This window comes from Protomyctophum parallelum (assembly GCF_964188405.1).
Source record: "Protomyctophum parallelum genome assembly, chromosome: 1".
Lineage (NCBI taxonomy): Eukaryota > Metazoa > Chordata > Actinopteri > Myctophiformes > Myctophidae > Protomyctophum > Protomyctophum parallelum.
In genome coordinates, this window is record NC_139697.1 from 11,199,852 (window position 1) to 11,213,316 (window position 13,465).

Here is a 13,465-nt window from a genome sequence, read left to right on the forward strand (position 1 = left end):
AAGAAAAATAATGCATAGGCCTACTGTACCAATTTTATAATAATTTATAACCTGTTACTAAAAATGTATTTGACAAAAATAAAGTGTAGTTGATTATTTGGGCTTGTTTTTAAAGTGTAGTTGATTATGGAGAGTTGGTAACCAAGTGGACCCTTATTAGATCAGGCCTATGTAAATGTTCCAGATGAGTAGCCTACAAATAAAATAGCTATATTAGCCTGTTATTATTATTTGTCTGCAGAAAATAATGTATGCCAGGGTCTAGGGACAAGATTTGTATTGTTGTAGATCGGCTATTTTCGCTTATTTTGGGCTTGTTTTCATATACCGGGTTGCTTATTTCTCAGAACCTGGCAACCCCCCGATAGCTTTTTTAACATTATATTGATATCAATCCTGTAGCTAGAACAAGTACATATCGCGCTATATTACATATCGATGTGATCTGCGTTATTATGACCTTCATTTTCATGGCAGGTACATTCCAAAGTAACTAATAATAGCCACGTTATGGTGACATAATGTTACAATGTTTTCAATGTTTACTTGTTCTTCTTCTGCTATTGGAAAAAGGAAGCCATTTCAACATGTTCCATTCACCAGTGGCCCCATCTGGAACATTAGCTTTAGGCGGACCGAAAATAAACACACTTTTTACAAAATACGATGGTTAATACTTCTTTCTCTGCCATTTCTGTTAGCCAGTTCGTAAAAGACTAGTATTATCTTCAAAAACGATTGTGTACAAAAAAGCGGATTTTAGCGGAATTTGCATACTTTGAAAGTAAAGCTGATTTTCTGATTAGCATTGGTTAGCATTGCTTAACTCAATGGTTAAAACATTAGACATAGTGACTTGTTTACGCAATTACAACGACTTAATGCCACTAAAACGACTTTTTGATGGAATAAAAACATTCTTTAACATTCCAACTGTGTTAATGTGGCTAAAAACGAAAACCACCAAAAAAAAAGAAATAATCTATTTTGTTCTATAGTGAAGTTATACTATTGCCGACTTGTGGTTCAAATCACTGGCACTGGTCACATATCAACTTAATATTCATTGGTGCCGTGCTGTGCCTGTCTTCCTTCCATTTATAGCCTAATTTCTCCTCGTTTTCCAAGAGTGTCCGTCTGTGTTAACTTCACATACAGTATCAACCTCTCAGTTAGGTTGTTTTTGAACCACTTATTGTATGAAAAGTGAAAACGTATTAGACGGGCGGCTGCACACTCCGTGTCAAGAGCTGTGAAGATGCTCAGCTGTAATGCATTAATGCATTGATTAAATAGTAAGGACACACCTGCGCTGTCACTGTGGCAGAAGATAGATAGGACCAGGCATATGAATAGGCTCAACTTATGTAACTTAAATAGCACTTTATGAAGACATAATACTCTATAATGTATACACAGATAGATATTCTACTGTTAAGTTCTTAGCTTTACGTAAGACATCGCCGAGATGATGTTATCGCCCCTGTCCGTCCATGTGTGTGTCCGTCTGTGGGCAGGAAATCTCCTGCCCGACCGATCGCTGTGAAACTGTGCACGCACACTCCGTGGAAGCATTGTTGATTTCGTCAACTAAAAATGTTCATCGACTTTTTCACTGACGAAAACTAAATGGAAACTAAATGAAAACTAAGCTATGATGACTAAAACTAAGACTAAATATGGCTAAAAACAAAAAAATCTGGCTAAAAATGGCTTTCGAGAAGGGAGAACTACCGTGGCCCAGATCTTGGCCCTAAGGAGGATCACCGAGGAGGTTAAAAGGAACAACCTGACTGCCGTGTTGTGCTTTATCGACTTCAAAAAGGCATTTGACTCGATACACAGAGGCACGATGATGAAGATCCTTAAGGCCTATATGGTGTCCCTCCCAACTTACTCTGGGCAATAGAGACCATGTATGCGGGAACAAGGGCCAAGGTGTTGGAAAGCATGAGTGTCTATTTAAAAAAAAGTGTTTTTTACTTACATATTTTGACAGCAGGAATTGCCTGTCATAATTTGACCCGCCAGTATTAGGATGTAGATATTCATTCATCAGCCAACACCCCACCCCCACCCCAGAGAGTGCGTATAGGGCCTTAGTCCTACTCCTCCTCCCAGCCAACACACCCCACTGACTTACATCAAAAGGGCATGTGAGCTCAAAATTGCCTGTCATTATTCGACCCCCCAGTATTAGGATGTATTAGGATGTTGATATTCATTCATCAGCCATCACTCCCCACTGACAGGTATAGTCAGTCACTGCATCTAGCTTTTAATTAAAGGGGCATCGTTTTGGGATATTTTGGCCGATATGGGTCTTTTTCTCAAGTCTCGAGTCAGTGTGTTCCAGCTGGCTCATGGCTCTTCACAGACGGCACAGAGACAGCAGCCACTCCGCTGAACGTGTCAGTGTTCCTGGTGTGAACTTCTTCTGAATTACTTTAAATTGAATGGGTTGAGAGTCACTGCTAGAGCCGTAATAATCTTCTCTTATGGGGGTCCCTGGCATATCCTGTCAAATGGGGGTCCGCGGGCTAATTAGTGTCAATTTGGGGGTCCTTGACATGAAAACGTTTGGGAACCACTGCACTAGAACATGGAAGAACATTTTAGCATAGTTTTGGCAAGTAGTTTTTCCCTTGGATTCCTTGGCTTGTTACACAACTCCCCAAATAAGCCATGCTTATTTCCATCTGTGCCTGGATTCCAAACTTTGCTGGACCACAACAAGCTTCCTGGCCTGGCTCCGAGGACGAGGAGCACATTATTCTAGTTTGATATTGTCGTCTCTGGGCAATAATTCTATACTATATAATAATAATAATAATAATAAACTTTATTTGTATAGCACTTTTCATACATAAAATGCAGCTCAAAGTGCTTCACAGGGCAGGACACAAAAATAAAATACAATAAAACACAAGTAGTTAAAATGATAGAACAATAGCAGAGAACAAAACCGAATATAAGAACATAAAATAAATAAAAACACATAAAATAAATAAAACTCAACTAAAAGCAAGGGTGAAGAGGTGAGTCTTGAGTTGAGATTTAAAAATGTCTACAGAGGGTGCGTGTCTGAGCTCGAATGGAAGTTTATTCCAGGCTGTTGGGCCATAGAAGCAAAAAGCTGCCTCACCGTACTTTTTTGTGCACATACCTTTAGGCACTTCAAGTAGGCCAGCGTTGGAGGACCTGAGGGGGCGGCTAGGGACATATCTAGGTAGGCAGTCACGGAGGTACGGAGGTGCGAGACCATTGAGAGCTTTATAGACAAGTAACAGAATTTTAAAGTCAATCCTGAAAACAACCGGAAGCCAGTGCAGTGATGCCAAAACTGGAGTAATATGTTCTCTCATCCTAGTTCTAGTTAAAACTCTAGCTGCTGCATTTTGGACAAGTTGTAATCTGTCAGTCGCTTTCTTAGGGAGTCCTGAAAAGAGTGCATTGCAGTAGTCATATCATACATGTCTGTGAACAAATGTTGGAGTCTGTCTGACTGCAAGTCTGAAAACAATCACACATAGTCAAGTAACCTGGCTCGGTCAGGTGTGGGAGAAATTTAGCATACTATTGTTTCAACGAGAGGCCACTTGATTAAGTTGATTGACCAGCGTGGTTAGTCTGTCTGTTCTCCCGTGGGTCAAGCATGGCCACGGGGAAGTAGTTTAGAGAAGCTCTTTTCAGCCTTTTCCTCTCTAGTCTAGTAGTTTAATCAGTTAATGTGGTGTGGAAAATACACCACAATATTTAGCACCATGTTGTAAAAATAATGATAACTGCGCTGCCAGTTAGCACGGCTTTGCACCAGGCGGAAGATAAGGCCCTTGGTCTTGTTTTCGCTCCTCTCGTCTCCTTGGCTTGTCTTTAATTATGGAATGGAAGCAATAGAAGCAAGGCCCATTCTTGTGCCCTCTCTCTGTTCTCCTCATTTGTCATCTTCAACAATTCCATCCGACTTTAGCTGTGTCCAGTGTTGTGTAACTTAACAGTTTACGGAACAAGCTGACTTAGCATCACCCCCCAAGAGCTTGACACACACTTTGCGGCTGGCACATTTTTTTTCTATTTGGCATCGTTTAAAAAGTTTGTAATCTTTGCACCTCGAACACGAATAAATCATGAATTGACGAAATAAATTTCTGCACCGACAACGCTCACGGTGGCCACAGCGCCGCCTCGTCTCGTTTTGGGGGTTTGGAGGTTGGCAGCTGAAAAAGACATGCCCGGTGGACACAGGACATTACTCAGCTCAATGAAACGGAGGTATAAGGGGAGAAACCCTCCCCAGGGACACGTCGCCACCATCAGTCTTCATCAGCTAAAGTCTGACCCTTCCAACAAACAGCCCGATTTATACAACCCCAGGTTGAATCCCATAAAGGCAGTAGAGGCGAGGAGGGCACGGGGTCCTCTGTGCCCCTGCTACAGACCATCCATTATCCCACCCCCAGCCCTGTCTGTCTCTGCCTTAGATCACCCACTGTCTGTCTACACACCACCACTTTTCACACTCTAACCTGACGTTTTAGCGTTAGAGTATATATAATAATACACCTAGCTTATCGTGGGCATGTTTGTTTTCTTTTTGGGGGGTGGGGTGGCAGGCAGGGGAGCAGAGGCTCCGCCCACTTCGTCGTGGTCGCCACGACAACCGGGGAAGTGCTTTATCAAGCAGAAATTCAATTCTGTCGCCTCATTGGCCAGGAGCCAGAGATGGATGACATGTTGGAATGAACCCGGCCAATTAGAAAGAGAGAGAGAGAGAGAGAGAGAGAGAGAGAGAGAGAGAGAGAGAGAGAGGCAGACAGATACAGTATAGAGAGGGATTGATGGACAGAGTGAGACGGGGAGAGTGACAGACAGAGAGAAATTTTTGTGAATAACATCCAATTAAAGAGAGTGGAGTGGGGAGATAATGTACGATGGTCACACACACGTGCACGCACAGACGCATGCACGCACACACACACACACACACACACACACACACACACACACACACACACACACACACACACACACACACACACACACACACACACACACAAACACTCAGAGGTTAAGAGATGCATATATATTCTGCTTACACACTTACATGGGAACATAATGTCACCAATGAGATTACAGTCCAGTTGTGTTCAATACAGCATGTGATGTGCAGTGACATGAACGCACACGGATGTGTGCGCGCATGCACACACACACACACACACACACACACACACACACACACACACACACACACACACACACACACACACACACACACACACACACACAGAGCAATGTAGTCATACATAGTTGTGTTTAATGCTCTGTGAACAGTGCTGATGCTGGCGTTAGGGTGTTCTGCAAAGGACATAGACTACGAGCTAGACAGTCTCGCTTACATTACAGGGCCAAACAAGGCTAACTGGTTTTATCCCTTCAGGGTCAAACATGCCTGGAGTCGTTATTTTCCACCACACATTCACGATTCAATAATTTATTGCCAAAACAACTTTACAGTTGATTTGTTGTGTGCTCAGATATACAGTAATAACAAGAACTAGGGGCACGGTGGCACAGTTGGTAGTGCTGTCGCCTCACAGCTAGAAGGTCCTGGGTTCGATTCCCGCTCGGGACGCTGTGGGAGCTGGCGGCGTGTTTCCTCCTCCGCATCATCAGTGCCCATACCCGAAGCCGGGGTTGGTGAAAGGGCCTTTCTGTGTGGAGTTTGCATGTTCTCCCCGTATCCCCTAGGGTAGTACTAGGTACCCTCACAAAAAACATGCAGTAATCCTGGTCACCAAACTGCCTCCCCCTGGCCAGCCGGGGCGCCTGATGGAGGGGAAAGGAACTGGTTGGAATAACGTGTTCCTTCCATGCGCTTCCATGCGTCCAACCAGGGAAACTCCCCCCTGTCAGGTGTAAAGGAGCAACTTGGACACTCAGGCATGAAGGAAGCATGAGTTCAAGTCCGTTGCTCTCCCCTTGTACCCCATATATGGGGACTAGGTTGGTGGAGGGTGTGTAGAGCCCAGGATCACATTATATGATTGACACAGGGGTGAAAAATGGGTTACAAAATTGTGGAATAAGAATATATATAAAAGAGTAATAACAAGAACATACAGCGTACACTACATAATACAAAAGTGTCCATATTCTACACCATAGCCTACAATAATTATATCATATGTCCTTAGACAGATTAGGTGCTTGTGCTTAAGTCGTTAACAGTTTATATAACAGGTGAAGCATTTAGCAAGTTGTCCTGGCCTTAATACTGTGGAGTATACAGGGCTAAAGAGCCAACCTAATTTATCCTAAAAGGTCAATAATTGATCACAAAATGTTCCAGTGGAGTTCCCCAGGTGGCCTCTAGCTAACCAAGGCTAGCTTGGTGTTACTCATTATTCTGCACAAGTCACCCATTTTGCTTTTGCTTGAATTCCAGCATTTCTATGATTATGTTTCCTCACCTTGCTTCCAGCAATAGACTAAGCAGTCTTAATAAAGGGCATAGTTTGTATAATATGCAGTGAACGATGGAGTAACAGTTGCTTAAAGTTTATTTTACTAGAATATTATGTTTGCCTACATAATATATTCGGAAAACATGAGCCAAGTTTACTAATTTCTGCAAATATGCTAACTACCCGTCTGCACTGCTTGTTCCCTGCTTATTCATTTGTCGCATGCCTGGCCTCATACTGTGTGTTGGGAATCTACTGCAACGTGTTGTATATATTTAACACTTGTATACATACTGTAGTTTATTGGCAACTTCTTCGTTGCATTCCAAAATATCTGCGGGAGCCGGGACCCTGCAGCAGTCCTTTTTGAGAAGTATACTTCCGTGTAGACAAATCTTGTAATAATAATAATAATAATAATAATATATACGATTTATATAGCGCTTTTCAAAGTCGCTTTACAGAAAGAAATACAGACATATTTATTAGAAAACAAATTAAAAGGTTTAAAAGGTTAAAAACTAGGAATAAAATCAAAAGAGGGGCAAACAAGAAGGGTGTGTGTGTGTGTGTGTGTGGGGGGGGGGGGGTTAATGACAACAGAGCTTCAAGGGGTGTCACCAAAAAAATGCTACTAAAAGGAATGTTACACAGTATGACTTTAAAGGCAGGGTAAGTGATTTTCTTTGGTTACAATTAAGATTCAAACAAAGAGGTAGGACGCACACCAATAGTTGGGAGGTGTTGACCACGGGAGACAAACTTGAGTAGTAGTCACGGTGCAAAAAACATTTTATTATGACCGTTTCCGCACAAAATTAGCAAATTAGCAGATTTACAATTAAGATTAAATAGCTCTATATTCTGATAGTACTGTAGTGTAAAACCCTGTTCACTTGCATTGAACTCATTTTCCCAGAAGCCCTTGCAAGCCAGTGGATAGGTCGATTTCCGTTTACGTCATCATAACGTGTCTACCTATCCGCGACATAGCCGGTATTTCTTTTAAGTCAAATAACGGCGAATTAAACATATAAAACAAAGAGGCCCGGAAGAGAATTCCCCGTTCATTTCCCCCATAGACAAATCATGAATCATCAAGAAAGATGATTCATGATTTTTCTTTTTTTTTCTTCTTACAAATCATTTGATCGGCCCAAAACATTGTGTTTATTGTCATGATTTTTCACGAGCCAAGTTGGCTTTGTCCACGGCATAAACATCTTTAAATAAATATATTTTGAAAAGTCTATGGGAAAAATGAACGGGGAATTCTCTTCCGGGCCTCTCGTCGTCATTAAAGGGGGCGGGACTGCGACGCTCTATACTGCTGTACACAGAAAGACGCGGTCCATGTAAAGAGACAACTCGGGTCCAGTTAAGGGCGGCTGTGGCTCAGGAGGTAGAGCAGATCGTCCAATGATCCCTGGGTCGGCGGTTCGAATCCCGGCTCCTCCTGTCCACATGTCGAAGTGTCCTTGGGCAAGATACTGAACCCTATACATTGCCTCCAATGAGTTGGTCGGTGTGAGCTTGCCACCATCGGTGTGTGAATGTGGGAAGTGAGGACGCTGGCGTCGTCTGTTCGCCGCTTCACCTCCCAATGAATGAATGAATGAACCATTGTAAAGCGATTTGAGCACTTGGAAAAGCGCTATAAAAATGCAATTCATTAACCTAGACAGTAACCTAGACGGTTAACAACCTGTAGTGTATGAATATGAGCTGTTTGAACTTGAAATTGGGTCCCCGAAATAAGAAACAAAGTGTGCCCCTTATCAGTTCCATAAGGGACATGTATTTTAGTTTCTAAATAAGTGACGATGCCTCATGTCAAGGGACGGATGTCAACCCTAATTCTGTGGTGTGTGTGAGCTCAGTTTAACCAGCCTGTTTTCTGTGTGTGTGTGTGTGTGTGTGTGTTCACCATTATATCTACTGTGTTTACCACCTTGTTTCTGTTGTTTATAGTCTGTTGTTGTTATTGTCCATTCACGCTGCCATCTCTGTATCTCCTGCTTGGGCAGTTTAAGAAGAGGGCGATAATCTCGTGTGAATAATGCTTACGTGGTCTTGCAGCAGAGGACAGCATAACCTACATAGTGTAGTGTGTGTGTGTGTGTGTGTGTGTGTGTGTGTGTGTGTGTGTGTGTGTGTGTGTGTGTCTGTTTCTCTCTCTCTCAGGAGGAGAAGTTTAGGGGAAGAATATAAAATCTGTAGCTGATGTTTCATGTTTTATTCTGTCCGCCTTGTCCTCTGTCCATGTTACACATCACTCCGGTTGACATGAGTTATATTACGGCCCTCTAATGTTGTCATGTATTTTCCGAGCGCGTGTCATTTGAAGGCTGTTTGTGTGTTGTTGAGTTGAATTACCAAGAGTGCCCGCCGCACAGAAAGACCATTCTAACCAAAAGGTCACGGGTTTGATCCCCGACGATGACATCCATCAGCCATCACCCTGTGAGCAAAAAGCTCTTGTGCCCCCCCTACCCGTTTAACGAGGGTACTGCAAAAATGTCAATCTCCAGGGCCATATGGCGGCTATTATGTGTACCTAGGCTGTATTTCATTTTTAATGAGGACTTAATCTAATTGTTGGCACGATAAAAAAAAGAAAAAAACAAGGTATATCTTCTGCCGCTTGTCCTCCCGTTGCGAAATATAATCAGGCGGTAACTTGTGATCACTCCCCGGACCGAAACCCAGTGAGCCAGATCCATAAATGGACCTCATTGTGCTAATGAATTGCAGCCATTCCAGTAATGAAGGAGGAGATAGACAGTGAAACACGATGTGGACGGAGCGTCTAACCCATTCAGACCAGCTGAGGACGCATCTGTGTCACCTCATAGACTTTCACAACTTTAGCTGTTGAAAAATTGCAGATCTACAAGCTCATAGCGCAGCACTCTGTGCCGTGTTACAATCTTGTAGATCTGCTGCCATTTGTGAAAATGTGTGCAAATCTTTCAATATATATTCAAATAAATATTCTCAAATATTGAATAAAAAAGATAAACTCAGGGGGGTGTTGGTCCCTCTGAAAAAAACATATTTCCAAAACAAATACAGATAATTCTGTGGGTTCTTGATGTGAAACCGTTTGAGCACCAGACAGTGCACCACTGATCTGGTCTTATATACGTAGGTCTTGATGGGCTAAAATGGCCTGGAAGTTTCCCTAGTATTCTTAGATGACTTCATGAGCTCTTATACTCGTGAAAAGCTGTTCATGATAATAAAGATAACAACAAATTAATCTTGAAGTAGGCTATCTATCTATCCCCTCCCGGGACAGGAGAGTCGCTTTCATCATGGCGTTAGTTGGTACCTGCATTAATACCGCATCAGTTTCAAACGGATAACGATCAACCCCCGAAAAGAAACAGCATCTTAATGACCCGGTGGGGGGAGAGAGATGAATGCTGATCACGGAGGCCGCAGTCCTCCTCCGTTCTTACATTTTAAAGCACATTTACTAATAAATACATATACAAACATACTGTTACAAGAGAACAAGGGAGTACAGGCATGCAATGAGTCAGATATATTTGTGTATTAATGAGCTCTAGGGATAATAGGGGGAGGCGAAACGCCTCCGATGTTTCGGGATGTTTTGAAGTGAGTCGAATATGGAAATTTTGAATCTGGAGCCCCAAAGACTCCGAAGGAAGGAAAAGGAGAGAGAGGGAGATGAAGAAGCTTCCAACTTCAGGGTCAAATAAGGACTCTCGGGTGTATTGTAATAAAGTTACAGTGCTATCCCAGACTACGTTATCTCTGCTGATGGTCCTCTCCGTCTGTCTGACAATACGCCTTCCCCCTCTGTTTCTGTTTATCTTCAGCCTCCGCTCTCAATGTCTCTCTCTCTCTCTCTCTCTCTCTCTCTCTCTCTCTCTCTCTCTCTCAATTTCAATTCAATTCAAAACAAAGGGGCTTTATTGGCAGGAGAATTTAATTATTTTTTTTACCCACCCTTCTATGTTTAAATTAATTGCATTACTAATATCTGAAAAACAAAAAGTAATCTATAAATTGGGTGCTTTTCTGAAAAAGGTTCTTCCACTGTACAAATAGGGAAAGCCTTCCGATATGTCTATGTATATCATGTAATGTATTGTATACTTTTCATTGTACGTATACTTTTTTGAATCTGTGCTCCAAACCATGTGATCATGGTCGTGAGTTAATCAGACCAGTGTGTGTCCAGTGGAAACCTGGTATGAATCTGATCTCAGGTCAGAATGGGTTAAATAAACGATGAGAAAACATTGCCAATAATGCACAGGTGGAACAAAACAAACCAAACAATTAAATGGGAATAAAGACGTGTGCAAACAGAGCTGTGCTACATTGCAACTTGGAGAAAACAAACCTCACAAACCCATCAGAAGTGTGCATTTTCTGTCAGAAATAGTTACACATCAATATAGGAAAGGTTAGCTCGGGAAAACAAATGACACATTTTTCAAATGTATATTTAAAAGGTAGTTGCTGTGTTTGTACGTCTGCCTGTCTGTCTCTCCCTTCCTTCCTTCCTTCCTTCCTTCCGCATGCGCACACGTGCACACTGTCTTTCTCCCTCTCTCTCTCTCTCTGCTACCACCCACTCCATCTCTGGCCTCTATGCTCCGCTGGCAGATACCGTACATCCCTCCCTGGCCTCAGATAAAACACTAAATGTTGCTTTAATCATGCTTTTAATCGTGTGTGTGTGTGTGTGTGTGTGTGTGTGTGTGTGTGCGCATGTGTGTGCGTGTGTGCGTGTGCGTGTGTGTTCAACAGGTGATCCAGATAAACTTTGAGGAGTTTGACCTGGAAATAGCCTACGATACTCTGACCATTGGAGACGGAGGGGAGGTGGGCGATCCTACTACTATACTACAAGTGTGAGTATTAACCTAATGTGTATCGTGTTGTACTGTAGGTACAGATGCTGTCAGATAGAACATATATATTTTTTTTTTCATGAATTAGTATTACTTCGAGTGTCGCGCGGTAGTACCACAAAAAGCCGATTAACAAGCTCACGTGTGAACACATTCTGATTCATTCACTCATTTTATGTTGAAGTTACAGTGTGAAACGGAAGCCTGTATGTTTCTGAACCAATCAGAAGGTCCCATCCCTTCAGGCTATGGGACGTTTTAGTCTCAATCACTGCAGCCGTGTCCAGCCGTGTTTGGAGACGGAGACGGCCGTTTACAGCTAAGCATGTTTGCTTCTACATGGCATATTTCTAACCTAAAGATGTTTTCAGACAAATATTTTAGCGTGCTGATTACGTTTAAAAACACTGTCTTACTCATCTTGAATGAGTTTAAAAGTATGAGTTTAAAAGTAGTAGTTCTGTAATCATTGTATTCTGTAAATGTATTTGAAGAAGGAATCCGAGTGTATAGCTATGTATTTCATCACGCAGCACGTTTTCGTTCTCGTTCTTAATTCATAATCTTAAGGGCTTTTGATATTAAATTCCAAAAGTGCTCTAAAGTGAGGAAAAACATATTTTTCATTTCACTAGGGCTTTAACGTGAAATTGGTTAAGTAGCTTACTCTGTCTGTTGGTTTCATAAATATTTTGTCAAATAAAAGAGCTTGTGAGCTTATTCCAACTACAGTACATTGGGACACGTCTTCGTTTTTTTTCCATATGCTGCAAAGTATTTGTTTTGCAGTCGTTTTAAATTTTAACCCATTTTGGGTGGGAACCCCTTTTGGTGTTAGCATTTTGCTATGCTTTAGCTATTGAAAAATAGCAGATCTACAAGCTCATAGCGCGCCACTGAGTGGCGCGCTACGAGCTAGTAGGTCTGCTATTTTTTTGAAAAATCGAAGAACGACTGACATGATAGAAACATAGCTTTTTCAGAAAACTGTCAGGATGTACAGTAGAAGACATTTTTTAGAATCTGATCTCAGGTCAAAATGGGTGCAGCCTTAAACGTGCACCCAGATGAACTACATCAGTGTGTCCTCTCCTCCGCCGTGCTGCGGCAGATGATTGTGGTCCATGTTTGACATGTTCAGTTCCTTTAGCGGCGCGGTCGCTCACAGTGACAGTTCACCGTGCACGACGGCACTTTGGCTTTGTGCTGATTGGTCAGCTATCACCCCTCCGTGTCCTTATTTATCACTCCTGTCACCCGGGGCGGTGCATGCTTCTCAAACCCTTTCATGTCAATTGATTTGTATTTGACTGACTACCTCCCCCCGTTTTGAAAAGCCTTTGTGCCAAGAAGACTTGTGTCAAGATTTTGTTCAAACACAGAACGTCTACAAGCAGAGGGGTAGATAAGCTATTTTCAGCCAAAAAAATAAAATAGGGCATAATGATGTTTTTTTATTTTTTATCCCACGATTTTTGTAACCCTTTTATTTGCCCAGTAGAAAATGGCTCATGGACATGGATGAGGAGTCCAAGCCACTTCTTTTCACCTGACAGGGGGGAGTTTCCCCGGTTGGACGTGGCGCGTGGAAGGAACACGTTATTACAACCATTTCCTTTCCCTTCCATCAGGCGCCCCAGCTGGCCAGGGGGAGGCAGTTTAGAATAGATACTGTATATTTTACGGTATAAACCGTTCCACATTTTCCTGGAGACCCCCCCAAGGACCCCTGGGGGTCCACAGACCCCTCTTTGAGAACCACTGGCCCAAGGCACACAGAGGCTGTTGAACACCATGAGCACAGCCAGAGAACGGAGTCAGAACTGCAGGGAATGCCACAGAGGGTTCTAAGCCTCTAACAGAAGCTTGTGTTTCCATCCACTATATCAATTTAGACACAGTCACATGGCATCGCCCATCGCTGAAGGCAAAATTAAGATGTCATGTCATAATCCTCCCTTTATCCCGCCCGGACAGAATTGCACGCCAAGTGGAAAGGCTGAAAGACAAGGGTATGCATTTTGACTGCATTCTGTATGCATAGCCGACTGGGTAATTGCCTTATTAAATCCCACCCATCCCCTAAAACACAGTGAAAAACAGTTG

General features: G+C 42.6%; 1 protein-coding gene across 1 annotated transcript in view; it reads left to right on the top strand.

Annotated features, from left to right (window-relative positions):
* csmd3b (CUB and Sushi multiple domains 3b) overlaps positions 1 to 13,465 on the top strand; it is a gene marked incomplete at its 3' end in the record, with an annotated part of 548,364 nt that overhangs the window by 363,037 nt on the left and 171,862 nt on the right. The window contains exon 12 of the mRNA XM_083771581.1: positions 11,256 to 11,359. Within this exon, the coding sequence (XP_083627707.1) occupies positions 11,256 to 11,359 (104 nt within the window). The remainder of the gene's footprint in view (positions 1 to 11,255; positions 11,360 to 13,465) is intronic.